The 24,934-nt window shown below is 42.7% G+C and overlaps 1 protein-coding gene across 2 annotated transcripts in view; it reads right to left on the bottom strand.

Moving 5' to 3' along the window:
* RAB4A (RAB4A, member RAS oncogene family) overlaps positions 1–24,934 on the bottom strand; it is a 50,696-nt gene that overhangs the window by 10,421 nt on the left and 15,341 nt on the right. For both annotated transcript variants that reach the window (XM_043927078.1, XM_043927077.1), the window contains exons 2-7: positions 14,703–14,783; positions 12,553–12,667; positions 8,269–8,331; positions 7,038–7,192; positions 5,668–5,763; positions 2,160–2,292 (exon numbers count right to left, since the gene is read on the bottom strand). In XM_043927078.1, the coding sequence (XP_043783013.1) occupies positions 2,177–2,292; positions 5,668–5,763; positions 7,038–7,192; positions 8,269–8,331; positions 12,553–12,667; positions 14,703–14,783 (626 nt within the window). In that variant the 3' untranslated portion in view covers positions 2,160–2,176. The remainder of the gene's footprint in view (positions 1–2,159; positions 2,293–5,667; positions 5,764–7,037; positions 7,193–8,268; positions 8,332–12,552; positions 12,668–14,702; positions 14,784–24,934) is intronic.

Genomic DNA, 24,934 nt, shown 5'->3' with positions numbered 1-24,934 from the left:
TCTGATGTCTAGATTCATTTTCTGCATATGGGCGGCCAATTGTTTCAGCTCCATTTGCTGAAAAGACTATTTCTGCGTCACTGTACTGCCTTTGCTCCTCTGTCAAACATCAGTGCGTGGGTCTATTTCTGGGCTCTCTTCTGTCCCATTGATCTCTTATTTCACCAACACCATACTGTCTTGACTAATACGATAGCTTTACAGTGCTTTGAGGTTGGGTAGTGAAAGTCCTTCATTTTTGTTCTCCCTCAATACAGTGTTGGCTATTAGGGGTCTTTTGTCTTTTCTCCACATGAACTTTAGAATCAGTTTGGTTCTCCTCATATAGATGTTGTTAAGAGTTCTGCCTAAGCATTTCCTTTTTGGGGAAACTAACGTAAATGGTATTGTGTTTTTCAATTCAAATTGGACTTGTTCATTGCTGGCATACAGAAAAGTGATGGACTTTTGTATATTAACCTCATATCTTGCAACTGTGCTATTAATATACAATCACTTATATGGGAGTTTGTGGATCCTTTTGGATTTTCTATCTAATCATGTCATCTGCCAACAAAGTTAGTTAATTTCTTCCTTCCCAATCTGTATACCTTATTTTCCTTTTCTTATTGCATCAGCTAGGACTTTGGTTTGATGTTGAAAAGGACTGCTGAGGACACAATCTTGCCTTGTGTCTGATATTGATAAGAAAGTTCAACTTTCTCACCATTAGGTCTAATTTTAGCAGTAGGTTTTGGTAGACTTTACTAAGTTGAGGTGATTCCCCACTATTCCTAGTTTACTGAGAGTTCTCATCGCAAAAGGATATTGGAACTTGTCAACTGATTTTTCCACATCTTTTGATGAAATCATGTGATTTTTGTTCCCTGTTGATGTGATGATTAATTACATTAATTGATTTTGGAATGTTGAACCAGCCTTGTATATCTGGGATAAATCCCACTTAGAAGTATGTAATTCTTTTTATACATTGTTGGGTTCAATCTGCTATTTTGTTGAGAATTTCTGTATCTATGTTTACAGGAGATAATAGTTTGTAGTTTTCTTTTCTTGTAACATCTCTGTCTGGCTTTGGGATTAAGGTAACATTGGCCTCACAGAATGAGTTAGGAAGTGTTCTGTCTGCTTTTGTTCTGTGAACGAGACTGCAGAGACCTGGTATGATCTCTTTAAATGTTTGGTAGAATTCACCAGTGGAGCCACGTGGGTCTGGTACTTTCTGTTTTGGAAGGTTACTAGTTATTGGTTCAAGTTCTTTAAAACAGATATAGGCCTTATTCAGATTATCTGTTTCTTCTTGTGTGAGTTTTGGCAAACAGAATTGGTTTATTTCATCTATGTTATCAAATTTGTGGGCACAGAGTTGTTCATAGTGTTCCTTTATTATCCTTTAAATGTCCATACAATCTGCAGTGATGTCCCTGCTTTCATTTCTGATATTAGTAGTTTATACTGGTTTCTTTCTTTCTTTCTTTTGGCCTGGCTAGAGTCATTGACTTTACTGTATTTTTTTCAAAGAACCAACTTTGGTTTCACTAATTATTTTCTATTGATTTCCTGATCTAATTTTTATTATTTCTTTTCTTCTTTCTACTTTGGATTTAATGTGTTCTTCTTTTTCTAGTTTTTTTATGGAGGACACATATGATTACATTTAGATCTTTCTTCTTTTCTAATACAATGCTACAAATTTTACTCTAAGTACTATTTGTGTTGAATCTCCCCCAAATTTTGATAAGTTGTGTTTTTTTCATCTAGTTCAAAGTACTATTAAATTTCTCTTGAGGCTTCCTCTTTGACCCACTTATTTAGAAGTATGCTGCATAATGCTCACATTTCTGGATTTCCCAGTTATCGTCCCACTGCAGATTTCTAGTTTTACTCCACTGTGCTCTGAGAGAAGACACGGAATGCCTTCTGTTCTTTTAAATGTGTTGTATGGCCTAGGATGTGGTCTGTTTTGACAAGTGCTCCATGTAAGCTGGAGAAGAATGTGTATTCCACGGCTGAGAATAAACTTTTAATTATACAATCACCTCTCCTTTTCATAATGCAGCTCCAAAAAGCAACAACCTCCACTGGGAAGCCCGTGTGGGCTCTGGGTGGGAAAGAGAGGGCAGGTCTGAGGGCGACAGGACTGCCGCAACGTGGGCGCCTACCTGTGCGCCGAGCTGCCTCAGCAGCCACACTCCTGTGCGCTCGGGGCCTGCGCACGGCGGGGGGACCGCAGCTGTCTCAAGGCCGCATCTCCGTACTGGATACCCGAGCCCATTCTTTCTGGGTCCAGCTCACCTGAGGATCAAGCAAGTCTTTAGAAAAAGTTTTTATGTTTCTGTGATCCTCAAAATATATGAAGTGAAAACAGCAAAGTGCAGAACACTGTATATAAAACATTATTTTGAATAAAGAGGAAAAACACACACATATTTGCTTGCATGGGCATAAAAATATCTTTGGATGGGTACATAAAAAACTGGTAATGGTGGCTGACTTCAAGAAAGAGCTCAAGATGCTAGGGGATAGGAGATGGGGGAAGTAGAGGGTGACTTTTACTGTATCCTCTTTACTTGAATCTGGAATTATGTGAATATATAATATACACAAAAAGCATTGAAATGAAACCACAAAGATACCATTCTTCACTATGAGACTGGTAAGGACACAAACATGATAATACACCCTGTGGACATGGCTTTAGTGAAATAAACACCTTTATTCATACTAGTGGGATAATAAACTGCTTCAAGCCTGAAAGGGGGAATCTGACAGCCTCTACATAAATTCCAAATGCCTATGTTCTTTGACCCAACAACTCCATTTTTGGGAATTTATCCTACATATACACTCACACACATGTGAAATGATATACAAAAGGCTATTTACTGCAACATTGTTTGTGACATCTGGCAACAACTCAAATGTCCAAAGCAGACTGGTTAGATAAATTATGGTAATATACAAAATTGAATATTATACATACACACTATGCATGTATATATACATTAGCATAATGTGTATGTGGAAGTCTCTAATACTGATTTGTAATGATTGGTAGGTACAGTAAGTGCAGAATGTATAGTATGCTAACCTTTCTGTATAAAGTGGTAGAGAAAATAAAGGTTTTTGAACCATATGAATATACTGCCTATTTAGAAGATTACAATGAAAAAGTACTGCTGAAGAAGTCTAACACATCTGTATATTTTTTCACTTGATGTAATTATGATTTTGATGATTTTAGGCGAAAAAGATCTTGAAAGCTTTATGTGTGTTAACTTATATGCACTGTCTTCATGGGTGGATACCAAAGGAGGGGAAGGTAATCTAAATAAGTTGAGCCTGATTGTACTCAACACAATGCCAATTTTAATGCTAACTACTTAGGCTATAGACTCTTAAAAAAAATAACAGTACTGTACCAAGTTGAGTAACTATTTTATAGTTGCTGTTTTCAGACCAAAAGCCCACAGAGGGATGGAGCACCCCTCTATCTGCTGAGACCAGAGGTCTGGGCCCTGACACTCTCCCACCACCTTCCCTGCCGCACCCTCTCTGTCAGTCCCCCTCTCACCTTCTCTCCCTTACCTTCCTCTCTCTTCTCCCTCAGCATTTACAGGTGCTAAGACTTCTTCCATTCCTGAAACCTCTCATGTTAAATTAGCCCTCTGCCTCCTCCTCCAGGGAGGCGCCAGGCTCTGCTTCCTCATCTCCTCTGTGCTCAATTGCTCCATCTCCTCCCTGCATCATTCTGCTGGTAACAAAGACTGGTGACTTCCTCTTGCCCACCCCACTGGATACTTTTCAGCTCAAGTCTGAGCTTACAAGACTTTTCTCCCTTGTATTTGATAAGGAACAGCCTTTTGGCTGAACGTGGGCAGAAGTGCCACTCGTGTTCCTGGGTATCTTCCTGCATCTCTGGCCTTTCCCCTCCTCCTCTCTTTCATTCTTCGTCTCCAAGGCTTTGTTCTGGGCCACTGCTCTTCCCACTCTGCACTGCTCTCTGGAGGATCACATTCCCTCCACAGCTGCACCTGGTCCTATAGACCGACGGCTCCCAAGTGGGCACCGCCAGCTGGATTCTTCCCACAGGTCCCTGGACGGCGCCCTGAGCCTGCTCCAGTGATGCCACCCAGGGAACATTTCAAAGCACAACCACCCTGATTCCCTGACGGGCTTCTCCTGCTGAGTCTCCCAGCTGTGACATGGAGCTCCCTGTGGCTCCTCCTCTCTTCTGACCCCTGCTCTCCCAACACCCCACAAAGTCAAAAGGCCCTGCCCTGCTGCATCTGAGCCAGGATGCCACTGCCAATGTGTTTCTTAGATTCATCTATGTCCCTTCATCTCTGCTTCCAATCCTTGTTACAGCTTTCATCAGGCATCTTTCCTTGAATCACTCAAACATGCGTGGTTGGTATCCTGGCCATCAGCCCTGGGCTCCCTTTGGTCCGTCTCTGATGTGACCGCCTGCACACACCACGAGTCTCCAGGCACAGCCTGACCACATCACTCTCTGCCTCCCCGATCACAAGGCTTCCCAGCCCTACAGCAGTGGTCCTCTATCTTGGACGAACATGAGAGTCACATGGGACAGCTTTTAAAATGATGCTGCTGAGGCTTTAATTCAGCATCTCCAGAGGTGGGGCCTAGAATTCAAATGTGTATGTATCCCAGGCGACTCTTGCGTCCAGCCAAGGTGGAGACCCAGTCACCCGCGGAGTGAAGTCCAGAGCCTGGGTGACGATCACTGGCCTGGCTGCTGCCGCTCCTCATCTCCTCTCCTGCAGTCCCCACTGTGGTCTTTATCTCCAGTAACTGCAGCTCCCCGCAGTCTTCACCCGTGCTGCCCTCTGATGGCCTGCCCTCCTTCCCACCCCATGGCCCGTCCTCCTCCTCACACTGACAGCCTGAGCCCAGTCAGCGTCTCTTCCTAGAAGCCCTTCCGGCTGTCACCTCCTCAGCAAGAGGGCTCCCCTTCCTTCTGTGGCCCCGAGATCTGGTGGCTTCTCCGTCACTGTACTCACCACACCCTGTTATAATTATCTTTTCACTGTTTCCCATGAAAGACAGTTTCTTGAGGGCAAGGGTTGGGATCAATTTATTTTTGTATCCCAGCACCTGACAAAGGCATTCAGTTAAATGAATCAATTAAAAATGTAATGTCCAAAGAAAAAAAACAAAAAAAAAAATGTAATGTCCACATGTGATTTTGGTGATATTTAAATAAAAATTAACTCTAATAAACGACAACTACATATTATTGTGTCAGCTGCCTATAGGAGGGTTGTTTTAAGCTTATTTTTACTGAAGCAACAAGTAGAACAATAATGAGACCAGTTACTACTGTGACATGCTCAGTTAGCTTCAGAAATAAATTCTCCACGATGCCCGATTTACAACCAGCAACATTAGGCGAGGTGCCCATAACTCATTTCCCGTCACACAGCTGCTTCCCTGCCACCACAGAGCTGAAGAAGTCCCTGTGAAGGAGGCCTGGGCTTCCACCTCCACTGCAGACAAGACCTTCAAACCCGTAAGAGGCCACTGCAGGTAGGCAGGTGAGAGAGGAAACTCCATGACCAAATCACTCCTGGAAATACTGCAAAGTGACACGACCGAGCTAGAGAGGAAAACGTGCTCCCGGAAAGTTTATTAATGGAAAGCTCTCACCTGACTCAATTTTGTTGAGTATTTTCCTTGCACACTGTACAAAGGCCTCTTCCACGTTCTCCCCTGTTAGCGCACTTGTCTCCAGAAACATCAGCTCTAAAACCAGCATCAAACAAAACAGGAAGCCATACTTAGAAGATAATCACAATTATTCAACTCATAACCACCTGCTTAGTATCCTATTCTCTTAGAATAGCAGACAAAAGAGAATTTTGTCCTTAAAACCAGGTATTTCTGCAAATATAAAATCAATAAATGTCAATACATACATATTTTTTAAGTCTTAAAAGAACTCTAACTCTTCTGAAAAGTAACTAGCAGTGTGTGCCAGCACTTACATGTGCTGAAGAAGAAACTAAGCAAGCAGGATGCTGGCAGGGAAGCAGGCTGGCTGAAGGCACCCAGCTGCTGACCTAGGACAAAGCAGCAGCTTCCTTTCCGTCGCCACAGCACAGCCTGCAAGTGCTGGCGTCGGGGGCCACAGGCCATGTGGTCCCTGACAGCGAGAGAGTGTACACGAGCGAGCCCTCTGCTTTCCACCAGGCGGTCACTCACCCAGGGGAAGGCTGCTCTCCTTGCTTTTGTGAGCAAACCACCACCTCTCCAAACACCTGTTTCCTTTTTAGTAAAAATGAGGTGCATGTAAATGATAGAGAAATTCCTTTTGAGCATTAACATTCTAAGCTTACATACTTCTAAACAGCTTCTTTACAAACTCATAACGGCTTATGTTGTTATTGCATGCTTATTTTCTTAGCAGAAAACCTGTTTGTGAGAGTGTAGGGTTGGCAGTCCTAGACTCCTGTTGAAAGTTGCTATTAGCATATTTTATTTCCTGACTGGTTCTAAAAATTAAAGTTATTTTAAAATGTCTGAATTCTCGTCACTCTGCTGTCCATAAGGAATCATTCATTTTATGTGTCATACTTATGTATTCTACATAAAAATTCAGCAAGTTTCAAAGGCATCTTTAGCCAAATGACTTAAATTTAATGTAAGCAAAATAAAGCCATTAAGTCCAGTATCTCATCTACTGCTTCACCTTATATTTAGATCTAATATTTCACCAAATTAACTTCAAATTACATTTTAAAAATGATAACATCATCTGATTAGGGCCTTTAAAAATTGTTATAATTTTCACTTCAAACCAAGAGCTGTGATATTAAAGACCCTAAACTGAAACACCATCACAGAATGAAAGAGATTAGCTTTTATCATCATAGGAACCTCTGCAGGCACAATGCAATAGGCTAAAAGTATGCTAAATGTCTAAATGTATAATAAAAAAACAATAGGAGGTTCCACACTCCCCAAATACAGCTTCATCTTAAACCTCCAGTAGCTGTGACAGGTGAAAGGCCACTTGCCATTTTCCTGAGCAAATCGGGAGGCCTCCAGGAAAGTGACTTCCCGATCAGTGTCCAAGTCCTTCTTGTTCCCGCAGAGGATGATGACAATGTTCTGGCTCGCGAGCATTCGGGCATCTGTTAACCAATTAGTAAGCGCATTGTAGGTTTCTCGGCTGCGTAATATAAGATTGTGAGAACAGTACATGTATTTTATAAAGCTAGCAACTCTTTCCAGTCACTCACACCACTCACACCGCCTCTACACACAGGGCAGTGCCCACGACCTTCGAAGCACTCAGGACTTGGGCGCCCCAAGGGCACACCACATGCTAAGGGTGTGTTCCACCTTGTTTCCAGGGAGATGCCCCAGCGAGTCGGACAGCTTGCCACCTGCTGCTTCCCCAAGCAGCGTGCAGTATGCGCTGGGGTCTTGGTCCATGCAACATGCGAGCAAGACCTAAGGCTAACTGCTGTCACTCAACAAATCCGTGCAACATGATGGTCCTCTGTTTCACAGGAATTTATCACACTGATTCTCTGTGACGCCCTCTTATCATCTCCCATTTACACGAGAAACCTGAGGCCCAGAGAGACTAGTTAAGTTGTCCAAAGTCACACATGCAGAGCCAGGACGTGACCAGGTCTGTCTGCCTCCAGGACTGTGTTCAGCTCTTATTTATCTAAGGACAAAATCCTTGTATATTCTAAGGACCGACCAAGGAACTGAATTTTTAATTGAATTTAATTGTGACACCAAGGTGCCAGCTCCATGCAGGACCATGCACTCAGATCCTTACGCTGGGCCAAGAGCTTTATAGGAACCAATTTAACCGCCCAACAGCCTCACAAGTACTGTGTGGTCATCATGGCTCAGTGGGACAAACACGGAAACTAAAGTCCAGAGGGCTCACACTGCCTGGGGACAGGAGCCAGGATGTGGACCCAGGCCATCCCAGCATATGGCCCGTGCTTGATGGAGGACAATTACTAACAATTTACCACGTGCCAAGCTTCAAGCTGCGGACCTTAAGGAAACACAATGACACTGGAGATGCTTTATCTATCTGAAACTTGGGAACACGTTTCACAGGGTAAAGGGGTGAAAGGGGCTGCTCTGAAAACCTGCAAGACCCTCAGGAAAAGGGCGGGGGGTCTTGCTGAGTCCCACCTCTGCTGTCCGCTGACGCACCGGCCGCCTATGGGGAGGTGCGGACCCCGGGGAGCACAGGCTGAGTAGGGGTGTTATTACCTGGTGATGTCGTAGACAAGCAGTGCTCCCGCTGCACCTCTGTAGTAGCTTCTCGTCACAGACCTGGAAGAGTTACAGGCTTTTACTTTCACTGGAGCAGAGCCCTTGCTCATGAGCAGCAGCCTCCCACACAAAACACCCATTTTCTGCCTTGACAACTGCAATACAGTGACAGATACCGCTCTAAAGAGAAATGATACAAAGACATTTGAAAGCAGACAGGAAGGGCTGCTGTGTCCAAAACAGTATCACAGTAGTGATGAGGGGGCGGGGCCGCGAGGCTGGGGACAAGTGTGACCCTCTATGGAGTGGGGGAGGCCCTGTAGGACTGAGGGGACCTTTGAGAACATGTAGGGGAAAGGCAGAAGGAGGCAGCAAGGCTACAGCGCACGAGGACCTCAGTGGCTCCTCTGCTCGCCTCGGGTCCACGTCTTCCAGGACATGGGCCATCGCACACCCTGCCCCAGGCCCGGCGGTGCAGCTCATGCTCCCTCCCTCCTGGGGGCACACCAGTCTGAACCGAGTGTCCACCCAGGTATGTCACGTCCATTCTCACAACCTCCGGGAGTTTTCCTTCAGTAAACACTTGCCTGAATCGTGACTCTTTCCCTGTTCATGAGATTTTCCCAGGGGCAGAATAAAACGTGCTTTTGGCACCTCCCGTCTTGAACAAGCATGGTGCAGGCAGCAGGGTGCTCCTGCTACTCTTCCAAAGGGGGTTCTTTTGCACCCACACTTCTCCTGGCTGCTTCAGCAGTGCCTCTTCCTCCTCCTCCTCCACGACACAGCCCGTCTGGGCCACGCAGCGGCACGGACAGATGACCCAGTGCCACCTGCCCTCCCCCTCTGCCTGGACCCCCTGCCCCCTCCCTCTGCGTTACAGCCCACTCCAGTTGCATCACTGGAGACACTCTGATTTCCCTCTCATACTTAATGGAGAGTCTGGTTGAGCGTACAATTTTAGGTTGGAAAAAAATTTTCATGTTGAGTTTTGAAGTCAAGGTTGTAATTATCTTCCAGCTTTCAACTGCTGCTGCTGGACAGCCCAGTGCAATGGTCATACTGATCCTTGAGACGTGCCTGCTTTTCCTTCTTAGCATCTCCGGTATCTCCATCCCACCCCTGGCGTTCTGAGATTTCACGTGGCAGACCCTGGCCTCATCTGTGTTTGGTGTAAGATAGAATTTTATAGACTCTCATTTCCTTCAGTGGAAAATTTTCAACTGTTGCTTTTATTGTTTCCTCTCCTCCTCTGCCTTCAGGAAGGTGTCACTGGTCAGGTCTTGGCCTTCCTGGACTAACTCTGGATGATTCTCCATGCTCTCTTCTCTTTCTCACCTCGAGTTTACTGTTTAACTTTCTGGAAGAGTACTACTCTACTTAATACATTATTATAATTTATCTTTTTACATTTTAATTTTGTTTTTGTTTCCTTGATGCAACCTTTGCTCTTACCTGTGAGGATACAGTAGTTTTTAGTTTTTGTCTCTTCCCTGAGAGTTCTTACTTATTTTGGGCTCTTTCTTTTGGAAACTTTCTTCACTTGTCTGGCAAGCCACAGATCATTTATATTGATCATTTATATTCAGAACTAGGAATACCAAAGTGTAAAAGATGCTCTTTACGTGTGGGGCTGGGGGCTCTACTGTGAGATGGCTGGACAGAGATTGGGCTATTTCATTGGGAAAACCAAAATGTTAGTACCTTTAAGCCTTTTCCTTGCAGCTATTTTTCTGTGGAGAAGAATCGTTTCCTCTGCCTGAGAAATACACACCTGGCTGCCAGTAACTGAGAGGAGGTGGGGGAAGAGATAAGGGTCAGCAGTTTTCAATTAACGTCCACCTTTCCAGTCCTGGCCTCACTTACCCCTGCCCTCTAATGGGCCCCTGCTGCTGCTGCTGCTAAGTCGCTGCAGTCGTGTCCGACTCTGTGCGACCCCATCCCTGGGATTCTCCAGGCAACAACACTGGAGTGGGTTGCCATTTGCTTCTCCAATGCATGAAAGGGAAAAGTGAAAGTGAAGTCGCTCAGTCGTGTCCGACTCTTAGCAACCCCATGGACTGCAGCCTACCAGGCTCCTCCGTCCATGGGATTTTCCAGGCAAGAGTACTGGAGTGGGGTGCCACTGCCTTCTCCGAATGGGCCCCTACTTTTAGTTTTTTCAGGAATTTCCACACTGTTCTCCTTAGTGTTTGCACCAACTTACATTCCCGCCAGCAGCGTAGGAGGGTTCCTTCCTTTCCACATCCTCTTCAGCATTTACTGTTTGTAGATTTTTTGTGATGGCCATTCTGACAAGTGTGAGGTAATATCTCATTGTAATTTTGATTTGCATTTCTCTAATAATTAGCAATGATGAACATTTTTTCACGTGCCTGTTGGCCATCTGTATGTCTTCTTTGGAGAAATGCCTATTTAGGTTTTCTCCCCATTTTTTTGATCGGGTTTTTTTTTTATATTGAACTATATGAGTTTGTGTATTTTGGAATTTAGTAATCCCTTGTCAGTCATATCATCTGCAAGTATTTTCTCCCATTCTGTAGGTTGTCTTTTTGCTTTGTTTATGGTTCACTTTGCTGTGCAAAAGCTTTTAAGTTTAATTAGGTCCCATTTTTATTTTTTAGGTCCCATGCTTTTATTTCCATTAAAAATGCTGTGACTTATGTCAGAGAGTGTTCTACCTCTGTTTTCCTGTAGAAGTTTTATAGTATCTGGTCTCACATTTAGGTCTTTAATCCATTTTGAGTTTATTTTTGTGTACAGTGTTAGAGAATGTTCTAATTTCATTCTTTTACATGTAGCTGTCCCCTTTTCCCAGCACCACTTATTGACAAGACTGTCTTTTCTCCATTGTATATTCTTGCCATCTTTGTGGAAGATTAATTGTGAGGATTTATTTCTGGGTTCTCTGTTCTGTTCTATTGATCCATATGTCTGTTTTGGTGCAATACCATGCTGCTTTGATTACTGTAGCTTTGTATTCTTGCCTGAAGTCTAGTTATGATACTTTTTTTTTTTTTCTAAGGGAGTTATGATACTTTTTGAAGCAAACAATTATTAAGCATTTAAAATACTATACCTGACTTTAAGTGAAATGCTTGCACTGGGATTGAGTTTTATTTAACTGAATTTTGAAACTATGAATATCTTTTGTTTGACTTTGTATATCGACTCAAAAAACACAACCAAAATATTAATTTACTTTCCTGCTTTAGCAATTATTGTTTGTTGTTTAGGGTTTAAGTTGTGTCTGACTCTTTTGTTACCCCATGGACTGTAGCCTGCCAGGCTCCTTTGTCTATGGAATTTTCCAGGCAAGAATACTGCAGTGGGTGCCATTTCCTCCCCCAGGGATCTTCCCGGCCCAGGGATCGAACCCACGCCTCCTGCACTGGCAGGTGGACTGTTGACCACTGAGCCCACTTCAGTAGTTATGGAATATCAAACATGGAACTTATCTGCAGTGATCTGGCGGTTATTATTCCAAATGTTGATTATGACTTGAGTGTAACGAAAGTGCTAAGGAGAGAATATTCTGTGGACTATTTAATGTAAAGCAAAACCAACTTCCAAAGAGATTTTAAAAAATTCCTTATGTGCAATGCTACACCCTCCTAATGTGCCACTAAGTCTCAAAGAATAAATTATCCTCCAAATTAGAAAATGTTCATTTGGAAGTGATTCTAAGGCAGGAGTCCCTAACCCCCAGGGCACATAGCAGGAGATAATTGGGCCAGCCAGGGAAGTTGCATCTGCCACTCCCCATCACTTCTCATCGCTCACATTACCACCTAAACCACACCCCCTCCTCGTCTGTGGAAAAACTGTCTTCTGTGAAACCAGTCCCTGGTGCCAGAAAGGTTCGGGACCACTGTTCTAACGTATTCTTCCATAAATCAATGCTGAGTGGGACCACTGTTCTAACGTATTCTTCCATAAATCAACGCTGAGTGGGACCACTGTTCTAACGTATTCTTCCATAAATCAACGCTGAGTGGGACCACTGTTCTAACGTATTCTTCCATAAATCAACGCTGAGTGGGACCACTGTTCTAACGTATTCTTCCATAAATCAACGCTGAGTGGGACCACTGTTCTAACATATTTTTCCATAAATCAATGCTGAGTGGAGAAAAACAGAGTTTTAGCTTGTCTTAACACTTTCACAGGTGACGTTTCTAAAACCTGTGGTGGGGAGGAAGGGATTATATACATTAACAGACTATTATCGATTATTTCAAACCAAACTTTCAAATATTGTTATTAAGTTAGAGAAAAAGCTACCTGAATCGTTCTTGGCCTGCTGTGTCCCATATCTGTAACTTTACATATTTACCACCAACATTTATTATCTTTGAACCAAATTCCACTCCTATTGTATGATTTGAGTCATCTTTGACTGCAAAAGAAAAAGAAATTTAATTTTAGGACATTAAGGTAACAAGCTTATAAATTTAAACAAGTAACATTCAAATCAAGAGTTAAGTCAATGCAGAATGTAATTTACTTATGCCATTCATTTCTCCAAAAGTAAAATGATAAAAAGCACTCACTGCTTTAAACAGAATACATACAGTTTCTGTTCTCAAAGAGCCAATCAAGTTTTTTCCCCAAACCCCTAAACAAGCCATATACTTTAAAGCCAACGCTTTAAACGCGTGGTGACCCTGCCATGTGAGGCCATATCCACCTGACCACTGCTAAGGTTCTCAAGAATGATAACTGTACAAAATACTGGGCACCATCTTGAGAGGCTTACTGCCCAGTGACAGGCTGCAACTCGGCCAGTGATGGTTTCAACTGTTTGGACAAATATTCTAAACAAAAAAAGTTAAGGGAAGGAAAAGCACTGTAGCCCAAGAAGGAAACTCGATGGATACCAAATATTAAGGGGAAAAGAGGAAAGGATAGAGTAAAAAAATGCAAATAAACCCCCCAAAACCAAGACCTCTATGCACATTATTACAGCTGTCGATTTTCATGAACTTCAGCATTGTGTGTGGCAATCATTTGGAATGAATTTGTTGGCAAAATCAATACTGTCTGAATGGGCAGGGATGCAGGCAAAATATGTAGTTTGCCAAACCCAACTGGAATAAGCTATCTATAAAAGAAAATATCTGTGATGATAAAAAGGGAATAAAACAAACATCCTGGCTATACAGTCCATTGACTGGTTATGGTTCATAACCATAGGATAGAATTTAATTGCAACAGAAATCATCTGACAGCTGTGTTCCCTCCATGCTGGGGACCTGGGGGTAGGAGAAGGTTGAGTCCAGCAGCCTGTCTCATCCTGGACGATGCAGAGCCAGTGTGGACACTCACCGGCACCCAGCTACTGGGCCAGCCTGGGGGGAAACGCCTCCAAAGGTGACAGCTAAAAGCCAGGTTAACACGCGTTTGAGAGAAATACCACCACTGTGGTCATGAGGAGCGAAGGAAGGCTGTATGAGGGGAGTGCCTGCCCCGGCCTGGCATCTGGCCAGCGTGCTCTCTTCTAAGATGGAACAACACGACTGAGTGGCTGGTTCAGAACCCTGGGCCCACCCAGCAGACGAACGCTTGTCAATGCAGTGGGCACTGGCTCCGTGACTAAGCCACGCTGCGTCTCCATCACCACACAGAGACTCCAATGAGCTCCTGGTTGATGGAAATGGAAGCAGCAGAAAACATCCTAGAGTCTTACTCTTTGAGTTCTTTCCCAGGACACCCTCTGTCTGCATTTTACCCACCATCTAACATATCTCACACACCCTTATTTAGGATGAACTTCATTAAATGAAATTAATTCTGTTTTTGTGCCTTCACCTGACTATAGTAATATAGACAGGTCATTCTCCACAAGTCTTTCGATAATTATAAAAGAACAGTATATTTTAAGGGCCTTTCAAACGTACCATGTTTTACAATAGTTCGGAATACAAAATGTAACCTCTCTTACAACGTGGGGCAAGTCAATGGCAAAAGATATTTCTGTGGGCAAAAGGCCTGGGTTTGAGTCTTACATCTACAATCACTACCTGTTTCTTTACCTGTAAAACACGATTGATGACAACAGCTGCCTTAACGACAACACAAGGCCGCTGGGGACCAAACACTACTTTATCCAAAGTGTACAACTAGGGTTATCGGGCCACTCCCTGTCAGGAAATGGAATTCCACAGCATTATAAGGTATTTTAGTGTCTGGAAAATGTACAGGACAATTTACTACATGATGAACAATGACCCACTATGAAACTGAAGTGCTAAATAAAAGTCAGATTACTAAACATTTAATAACATAAACTTTTACTGTCATTTAAAAATATCTGTAAACTACAACTTTCTTCCTGCAAACATATTCAGAAGTTTTGCCGTAAACAAATCTGTGTAGGAGCACACTCTCAGAAGACGACATAAAAGGAGCCCTGACCAAATGATGTCACTTACATTTTTTTTCAATAAACTGATGAAGCAAGCAAGACTTGCCAGTTCCGGCATTTCCAATAACCAAGAATTTAAACAAAAAATCTGAAACACAAAAAGAGACTGTGAACAGTAACATTAAAACAGGTGCTATGAACTTAGACTACAGTCATAAAATTTAATGAGATTGTAGTTGTTAACATCACAGAAAAAAGAGGTAACTGAATATTTTGAGAAAATGGCAATAAACATATTGACTTACCTTTCCACCTTTTCAATACCTGGCTTACTTGCTAACCCAGTGCCTTTTCTAACTTCTCTGGGGATAATTTGTTTTGATACTGCAAGTTTGAAATGTAATAACTATAATGACAAAAGTGACTAAAATCTCTCTTTGCTATTCAAATAAATATGCATATCCAGTGAGAAGTAAAAAATCACTTAGAAATTTCAAATGCTTTCTATACAGAGGAAAAAACTTGGTAGACTCATGGGCTTTGAGAAGTTCACTCCTTTCTTCTTTCAAAAAAACAGGTGCAACTTCTCCCCGCCCTTGCTTCTGTGGCTTGGCCTCTGTCCCCGCACCCAGGGCTCATGGGAAGGCTGCTTCTGGTCAGTATTGCCCAATTTGGTCAGTATTCCACGTGTGAAGTTTGTCTCATTCAATATAGGGAGAGCTCTTCACTTCTTTACACAGAGGAATATATTTAATTTGGGATCTTATTTTGCATAAACTGTAAAGAGAAACTTTCTAGCATGGAACCTGTGAGTCAGAATGAGGGGCACGAGTAGCCTGACACTGCCCTGGTGATTCATGTTGCTTTTTCTGATGGCAAAGAAGTCTAGTTGCCTCAGCCTAGCCTTGCGAGCACAGCTCCCACCCTCACGCTTTGACGGCCACCCACCTCTGCCCACCCTCAGGCTGCAAGGCTCACCTGTAGCTGCTCTGAAGGCCCTGCTCTGTGCTCTTGGTTCCCGTGGCTGCACCTCTGATGCTATCACCTCCACACTCCCATTTTAGACCTGACCACACACTCCCAGCCCTGGCTCCTTCTCTCCCCCAGCTAAGCCCAAGCAGTCCATTTCTTAGCTTGTGCTTGGCCCAGCCCTGTTCCTAAGAACTACATTCATTATCACTCAAAGATGAAGCCTATTCCACCTCTCATATTTACAGGCATTTAAACTTATAAGACAGTGCTATTAGGATTGTTAGCATTTACAAATACATTTTTATGCATCTCACTGACTGTTTTAGAAGCATGCCACACTCACGTTCATGACAGCACTATTCACAGCAGCCAAAAGATGCAAGCAACCTAACTACCCATTAACAGATAGAGTAAACAGAATGTGGTACATATAAACTTTGGATATTATTCAGCCTTGAAAAGGAAGGAAAATTCTGATACATGCTACAGTATGGATGAATTTTCACACTGTGCTAAGTGAAATAAGAGGACACAAAAGAAGACATACCAGAAGATTCTATTCACATAAGGGGCCTGGAGTGCTCAAACTCAGAGAGACAGAAAGTAGAATGGTGGTTGTAGGAGTGCTGGGGGAGAGGGAATGTGCAGTCAGCGTTTAATGGTTATGAGCATCGGTCTGGAAAGCTGGAAAAGTTCTGAGGAGGAATGGTGATGATGGCTGTACAGTGAATGTGAATGTACTCAATGCCACTGACTTTAAAATGGCAAATCTCATGTTATGTGCGCATTTTATCACACACACAAAATAAAACATGCCAGGTCCGATCATTTGCACTGAACAGCTTTTACAGCCCAAGAAATTAAAATATCCAAGTTAAAATGACAATACTAAAATTTCTCAATTTTGTTCAATGTCCTCTCTGAGAAATAAAGCCCAATACATTGTTGTATAAGTTGTAACCACAGGAAGATGAGAACCAGGTAAGAATGCTGCCACCGTGTAGGCAAAAGTAAGTCTTGAGAAAGTAATTTGCAAACACAAATGGGAGTGTTTCTCATGCTTCATATGTACACAGCAAAAGGAGTTTCACTAATCCATCTAATCCTGGAACAAAACTCATGTCTAAGCACAGACTTTGACTTAAAGCTTGTTCCCTTATTATTTTCTGCTTTGGAAGTTCTGCTTAAATGGACTTCATTTGGACAGAGGAGCCTGGTGGGCTACAGTCCGTGGGGTCGCAAAGAGTCAGACATGACTGAGCAACTAAGCGCGTGTGTGTGCACGCGCTCACGCGCGCGCGCACACACACACACACACACACGGCAACTGCTTTCCAGATTACACCACAGTCTCAACAGGTAAAAGGGTAACAATGTCAACTGATTTCACCTTGCTGGACAAAAGACAAGTAAGATGTGCAATTTCCATATATGAAAATATTTAATTCTCCAGAAAACTCTTCACACTCTGAATCTTGTAGCTCAAAGAGGTAAGTTTTCTTACTTAAAATAGAAAACCTTTTTGTCTGAAAATGCTTTTGGAGTCAAACATCTAGAAATGCTGGATAAAACATATCACATTTAAAAAAAACTCTACAGCTGACCTTTCAGGAAGAAGGACTGGAAAAAGCAATAGGGGCCCTGGAAGGCTGTCAGTTTTGGGTCTTAAGACATGTGGGACAGGGTTCAAGAGTGTACGCATGTGAAGGATGGAGGACAGAGGTCAACCTGAACTTTCTTCAAGGCTCGGCCTGAAGTGGAGGACAGGCTGGGAAATCCTCTCACCAGCTCAGGGGGACAAGGAGCCTTCTCTGACTCTGTCTGGCCTCTCAGCAAAAAAAAAAAAAACAAAAACCCATTCCCCTTTGAAAATTTATTATGAGCTGGCTCCACAGGAGTTTGAAATTAAAACCAAAAAACATGTGGATGGTGGAACTCCAAGTCAAGAAATTTAAAACAGTAAAAATGGCCCTAGACAGTGATGTCACCAGGATGCCTGGAAGAAGCAAAGTAGATCACTCTGCAGATCACTCTGGAATCACACTGGCTCCCAGGTGATGCTAGCGGTAAAGAACCCGCCTGCCAATGCAGGAGACATAAGAGACTCAGGTTCAATCCCTGGGTTGGGAAAATACCCTGGAGGAGGGCATGGCAACCCACTCCAGTATCCTTGGCTGGAGAATCCCATGGACAGAGGAGCCTGGAGGGCTACAATCCATAGGGTTGCAAAGAATTTGGACCCAACTGAAGGGACTTAGCACACTGGAAGGACACATCCTCCAACCAGGATACTCAGGAGTCCCGGACTTATAGCTTCTCTGAAGATGAGCTCACAATTTAAAACAACAAAACACTCCAGGAAACAATCCATCATGAGTGAGTCAGCAGTCCAAAGATATTACACCCTTGAGAATTTGATTTTAAAAAGAACCTGGTAAGGGACTCCCCTGGTGGTCCAGTGGTTAAGACTGTGCCTTCCAATGCAGGGAATGCAGGTTTGATCTGACTGGGGGGCTAAGATCCTACATGCCTCATGGTCAAAAAAAAAAAAAAAAAGGAATGTGATGAAATATACTCAACATGATTAATACCATAAAAAAGGAATTGAATCCATAAGTGAAGAATAAAATGATTTGAAAGAATAGATCAATTTCTGGAATGTGTCTAAAATAAAAGCTGCAGTCATTAGAAACAATCAATGGATAAGTTAAAGAGCAGAATGAACAAAACTAAGGAGAAAATTAGTGAACTGGAATAGAGACTGGAGAAAATTACCATGAGGCAAAATAGAGAACTGAAGAGAGAGACAATGTGAGAGTTTAAGAAAAATGCAGAATTGAAAGAAAGGGTCCAACACAAGTCTGATATGTATTTTGGAATAAAAAGAGAGAGCGCGAGAGAGAATGCGGTAGAGAAAGTCAATGTTAAACTGTAACAACAATCAATAAGAAAGGGAAAACTCCCTAGAAGAAACTAGGTTCCTTTGGGGTTAATCAAAGGTCATCGTCTTCAGTGCTGAGAGAGGAGCACAGAAACAACACAGTGTCTAATGCAGAATTCAACATGCAATGATCACCCTAAACACCAAGGAGGACTTCTGCTTCCAAAAAGAGGGAGCAGAAAGATGCACTTTTCCTCACTCCTCCTGCTCAGTACAACCAAGGATCCTAGGCATCACACATAAAAGAAACCAAAGGAGCCTTGGGAAAGTGTAGAGGAGGTGACAAGCTGGCCAGAGACCCAGGGGCCTGGGGAATGACACAGTGGGTTTTTCCGTGGGTTTTCTCCTTTTCTCTCCTCTCTCCCAGGCAGAGAGCTGAACAAGCTAACAGCCAATGGAGGCAGATTTTAAGAAGCCCCAGCAAAAGCCTGGTCTCTCTACTCATAGGACCAGGAAAGGCCAGCCTAGCAAGACGGAAAACTTAACACAAAACTGCTCTACTCCAAACACTACAGGAAGAACTCACCCCAGGTCTCACCCTACCCACGCCAGCAAAGGATGGGTGGGAACCCGGACAGCCACCCTTTGGAGGCTGTAATGAGGGTCCCCCAGCACCAGCAGGGTGGTGTCTCAGAGACCAGGGCCGGGGCTGCAAGCCAGCTCTGAGCTGTCCTTGCCCTCACTGCATGCCAGGCGAGACACGGCAGCGGTAGGGGGCAGAGGGCGCAGGTCACAAGAGCTCTCATCCCCACTCGGCAGCACAGGGAGCAGCCCCTCCGCCCGGACGTCCGCGGACGCTCAGACGGCAGCCTGGACTTCCACCTCGACCTGGCGGTAACGAGGGCGGCTAGGAGCAGAGATGAGCTACACGAGACTTTAAGATCAAGGGTCTCCAACATGATACAAACATGTCCCTGTTTCGGAAAAAAACCCCTCATCACAGCAAGAACCAGGAAGACCTCAAACAAAGGAAGAACATCAACAGATTCCAATGCCAAGATGACAGAAACATGTGGAAACTCTGCCAAAGATTTTAAAGCAGCCTCATGAATGTTTCAACTAGCAGTTAAGACATGTTTGAAACACATGAAAGGCAGAACTCTTCACCAAAGAGAGAGAGTATCATCAAAGAAAAAGCAAGCACAAAAGAGAACCAAATGGATGTTTTGGAATTAAAACATAAAATAACTGAAGTACGGGGCTCAGTGGATGGGCTCAAAACAAAATGGGGTAGAGGAAGCATGAACTGAGCGTCAAACTGATAGAAAATATCCAGTCTGAACAACAAAGGGAAAACAGACTGAAAATGTACTGATACAGGCCTCATGGACCTTTCAGACTACCAAAAAAAAAAAAAAATCTAACTTTCATGTCACCAGAGTCTCAGAAGGAGAGAAAACAGGATAGGGTTGAAAAAGTACTCAAAAGAAATAATGGCTGAAAACTTTCTAAATTTAGCAAGACGGCAATTCAAAAAGCTAGATTATTCCAAAGTCAAAGTGAAAGATGCTCAGTTGTGTCTGACTCTGCGACCTGTATAGTCCATGGAATTCTCCAGGCCAGAAAGCTGCAGGGGGCAAGCCTTTCCCTTCTCTAGGGATCTTCCCAACCCAGGGATCAAACCCAGGTCTCCCGCATTGCAGGCGAATTCTTTACCAACTGAGCTATCAGGGAAGCCAGATTCTTCCCAACAAGAATCTAAATACATTCATGCCAAGGCACATCGTAATTAAACTTAAAACAAGTAAACAAAAAAATCTTGAAAGTAGCCATAGAAAAATGATACCTTACCTACAGGGAAAAAAACAATACCAAGGACAGCACATTTCTCATCAGAAACCATTGAGGCCTGAAGGGGCACACTATTTTTCAAGGGCTGAAAGTAAAGAGTGCTCCATCCAGAATCTTATATCCTAAAAATATCCTTCTAGAGCGAAGGACTGAGACACTCTTAGAGGAAAAAAGGAGCCAACAGAATTTGCCACCAACATATCTACCCTAGAAGAATGGCTAAAGGAAGTCCTACAAACTGAAAGGAAAGGAATTCCCTGGCAGTCCAGGGGTCAGAACTCAGTGCTTCCACTGCTGAGCCCAGGGTTCAATCCCTGGTGGGGGAACTACAGTTTCAAAAGCCATGCCCCCCCCACAAAAATAAAATAAATAAAGCCTGAAAGGAAGTGATAAAAGGAATTATAATATCATAATAATGGAACATTATACAAAGGAAGAACATGGTAAATAACAACATAGGCAAACACATTTTGCTGTTTAAGCAAAAATGGTTAACACCGTTTGATGTAACTCTTAACTATAACAAGAGGAAATATTTAAGACCGTTATGAGTGAGGGAGGGTAAAGGTATGCACAAGTCCAACTCAGACATACTGTGGTTCAGTCCCAGTTCACTGCAACAAAGCAAAAATCACAATAAAATGAGTGACACAAATATTTTGGTTTCCCAGTACATATAAAGTTATGTTTATACTATTTTTCAGCCTATTAAGTGTGCAACAGCGTTATGTCTAAAAAATGCATACACTTTAATTAAAAGTATTTTATTGGTGAAAAACCTTAACCATTAACTGAACTTTCAGCAAGTCTTAGTCTCATAATCTTTTGCCAGAGTAACATCAAAGATCACTGGTCACTGTTACAAGTATAGTAATAATATAAAAGTCTAAAATATTTTGAGAATTACCAAAACATGTCCCAGAAACAAGAAGTATGCAAATGTTATTGGAAAAATGATGCCAACAGACCACAAGCCTTCAATTTGTTAAAAAAAAAAAAAAAGTCTCTGTGGAGCACAATAAAACAAGGTATGCCTGTAAGAGAAGGGAAGGTTTTACACTTTGCTTGAACTAGTAAAACAAGGACACAAGTAGACTGCAATATGTACCTATAATGTAATACCTACAGCAACCACTAAAAAAGCTATGCAAAGAGATATACTCAAAAACATTACAGGTAATTCAAAAAGAATTCTAAAAAATGTCACATAAACCCAGGAAGACTAGAAAGAGAAAAGAGAAAAATGAAAAATAGAACAGAAATAAAAAATATAAAATGGCAAAAATAAGTTCTAATAGGTCAATAATTACATTAAATACAAACTACATAAATATACCAATTAAAAGACAAAGATTGGCAGAAAAGAGGAAAAAAAGCCCAACTACAAGTTGCCTACAAAAAACTCACTTCAGTTATGATGTTCAGGCAGAGTGAAAGTAAAAGGATGAAAAAAGATCTATCATGCAAATATTAATCAAAGTAAATCATTATCATTATCAGATACAATAGTCTTCAGGGCAAAGAAAATGACCAAAGACAGAAATGGTCACTGTAACGATAAAAGGGAAAATCCACCAATAAGACAGGAAACCTCAATGTGTGCACCATAAAACAGATCTACAAAACACATTCAACTAAAACCTGACAGAACTAAAAAGAGAAATGGACAAAACCAAAATTGTGGCAGAGACATCAACACCTTTCTCTCAATACTGATAGAAAAACTAGACAGAAAATCAGCAAAGATAGAGAAGAATTCAGCATGGAAAACCAACAGGATGGAGCAGGACACATTCTTTCCAACGACCCATGTATCAAGATAGCCCAACACCCTGGGCCATAAAACAAATCATGTAGAATGTGTTCTCCAAACACAAGGGAATGAAAACAGAAATTCGAAATATATATACAATAAGAAAATCTCCATTCATTGTAAGGACTGATGCTGAAGCTGTAGCTCCAATACTGTGGCCACCTGATTCGAAGAGACAACTCATTAGAAAAGACCCTGATGCTGGGAAAGACTGAAGGCAGGAGTAGAAGGGGACGACAGAGGAGGAGATGGTTCGATGGCATCACCAACTCAAAGGACATGAGTTTGAGCAAGCTATGGGAGATAGTAAACGACAGGAAAGCCTAGCGTGCTGCAGTCCATAGGGATGCAAAGAGTCGGACATGACTGAGTGACTGAACAACAAAGAAAATCTCCAAATACTTGGATACTAACCAATCTATGTCTACATAAACCATGATTTAAAGAGGAAGTCTCCTGGGAAATCGAAAAATGCACTGAACCAAAAGGAAATGAAACTACAACTCATCAAGAGTTGTGGATTACAACTAAAGCAGTGCTGAAAGGAAAATTCAGAGCACTGAACGCACATATTAGAAAAGAGGAAAAGTCTCAATCAATTATCTAAGCACCCATCCTGAAGAACCTGGCAAGAGAAGGGCAAAATAAATGTAAAGCAAACAGAGGAAGGAAATAAAGGGCAGACATCAGGGAAATGAAAGGCAAAGAAAATCCATAAGATACAGCAGGTTCCTTGAAAAGGCCAATAAAATTGACAAACGTCTAGCATAACTGATGAGTTCAAGGTTTGGAAGTTGATCAAGGAAAAGGAGGGGTCCTTGAGATGGTCACAGCACACACCAGCTTTGCTTTGGTAGCACTTTGACAGGGTGCATGGGAGGGAAACCCCTCATCACAGGAGACCTTCCTACTGTCTCCCAAGGGGGAACAGGGCCCAGGGGCGCCCAGACATCCAGCATCACACCCCAGGGAACTCAGCGTCCACGTCATGCTGCTCAGCAGCCGGGCTGGCAGCACCTGCGGGAGCTCTGTCACAGCCCCAGTTTGTTTAAGCAAAGATGAGTGGATGAGTGTGTGGCTTCACAGGGTATTCAAAGCAGGCAGCCTCTGAATGGCTAAAAATATGCATATTGGGGCTACACTTAAAGTAACCGAGTGTACAAGTAAAAGGTTGTTGCTGAGCCATGAAAGACGCTGGGATTCTTGGCCTCTGGAGGAGAGGAATCAATCTGGGGCCAGTGACGAGCCTTGATCGCTCAGCGCTTTTGTGTAATAAAGCTTTATTAAAGTATAAAAGAGATAGAGAAAGCTTCTGACATAGACATCAGAAGGGGGCAGAAAGCGTGCCCCATGCTAGCCTTTAGCATACTTTATACACCTATTAGCAGGCTGTTAATTAAAGAAAGGAGATGTCCCCAAACTCAGAGCGGCACCAGGCCTCTCACCCACAACATGCATTTTGAGATAACATTGGCACTAGGTGAGTCATCCCGGGCCATAAAACAGTTGACATGAATCTTGAAGAAAGGCAGGTTTCCAGGCAGATACACGGTCTCATTAACATAGATTAGGAGAACAATGTATGGGTAAAACATACTGGCTTGTTGAGCCCTTATAGGTTCTGAGTCTTAAGCACAATCTTAAAGTTCTTAAGAGGAACTTGAAGACAGAGTCTAGGGTAAATACACCAGGTGTCATCATGGCAACACAGGATTTTAAAAGAAATCTCCTTTTAATTTTGTATAGAGAAGGAAAAAAATCTGACACTTGTAAAAGTGTTGCCTCCTGCCGCTTAGAAGAGAAATTAAAAACATGTCTAACACTTGCAGCCTATTTCCTCTGTTTGGCGACCCCTGGCCTTCCTGCCTGTTACCCTCTCATGAAGAACAGAGTTTGGTGCTGGCAGGCTTCGAACTATCGTCTCGGCCGGTTATGAAGAAGAAAACCACAGAGGGACCGACATGCAGGGCCATTTTAACTCATTTATGTACCAAACACTGACAAGAGCAACAGAGAGAGGGCACACAGCCAGTCTCGGGGCGCAGCACCAGACCCAGCAGGCCAGCGAAGGAGCAACGGCGCACACTTTATCTGACGGCCGCAGCACAGGCAACAGGCCAATTCTTTGGAAACAAAGAGCGCTACAACTCACCAATGTAAAGTAAGTAATTTAAATATCGATATTAAGGAAACTGAATTGGTAATTTTAAAACAAAAGAATATTCAGGCCAGGATGGTTCTACTAGAGAATCCTATAGACATTCAAAAAAGAATCAACACCAACTCAGACATAAATGGTTGCAATATTTTCTTAGAAATAAGAAATAAAAGCAAACATAGACAAATGGGACCTAATCAGCTAAGAAGCTTTGGTACAGGAAAAGAAACTATTAGCAGAATGAAAAGACACCCTATCGGCTGCAAATATTTGCAAATAATGAGAAAATATTTGCAAATAATGAGACCAACCAGGGATTGATTTTCAGGCTATACAAAAGAGCTCATCCAACTCAATATAAAGAAAATGAACAATCCGATTGAAAAATGGGCAGAAGGCCTAAATAAACGTTGCTCCAAAGAAGACTAACAGATGGCCAACAGGCACATGCAAAGATGCTCAGCATCACTGATCATCAGGAAAATGCAAATCAGAACCACAATGAAGTACCACCTCATTCTGGTCAGAATGGCCACCAACAAAAAGTCTACAGAGAACAAATGCTGGAGACGGTTGAAGGAACCCTCCTATGTGTCTGGTGGGAACGTAAATTGGTGCAGCCAC

The sequence above is a fragment of the Cervus elaphus genome, chromosome 15 (genome assembly GCF_910594005.1).
Source record: "Cervus elaphus chromosome 15, mCerEla1.1, whole genome shotgun sequence".
NCBI classification, from domain to species: domain Eukaryota; kingdom Metazoa; phylum Chordata; class Mammalia; order Artiodactyla; family Cervidae; genus Cervus; species Cervus elaphus.
Note: the sequence above shows the minus strand (reverse complement) of the source record. Positions and strands in the feature narration are given on the sequence as shown.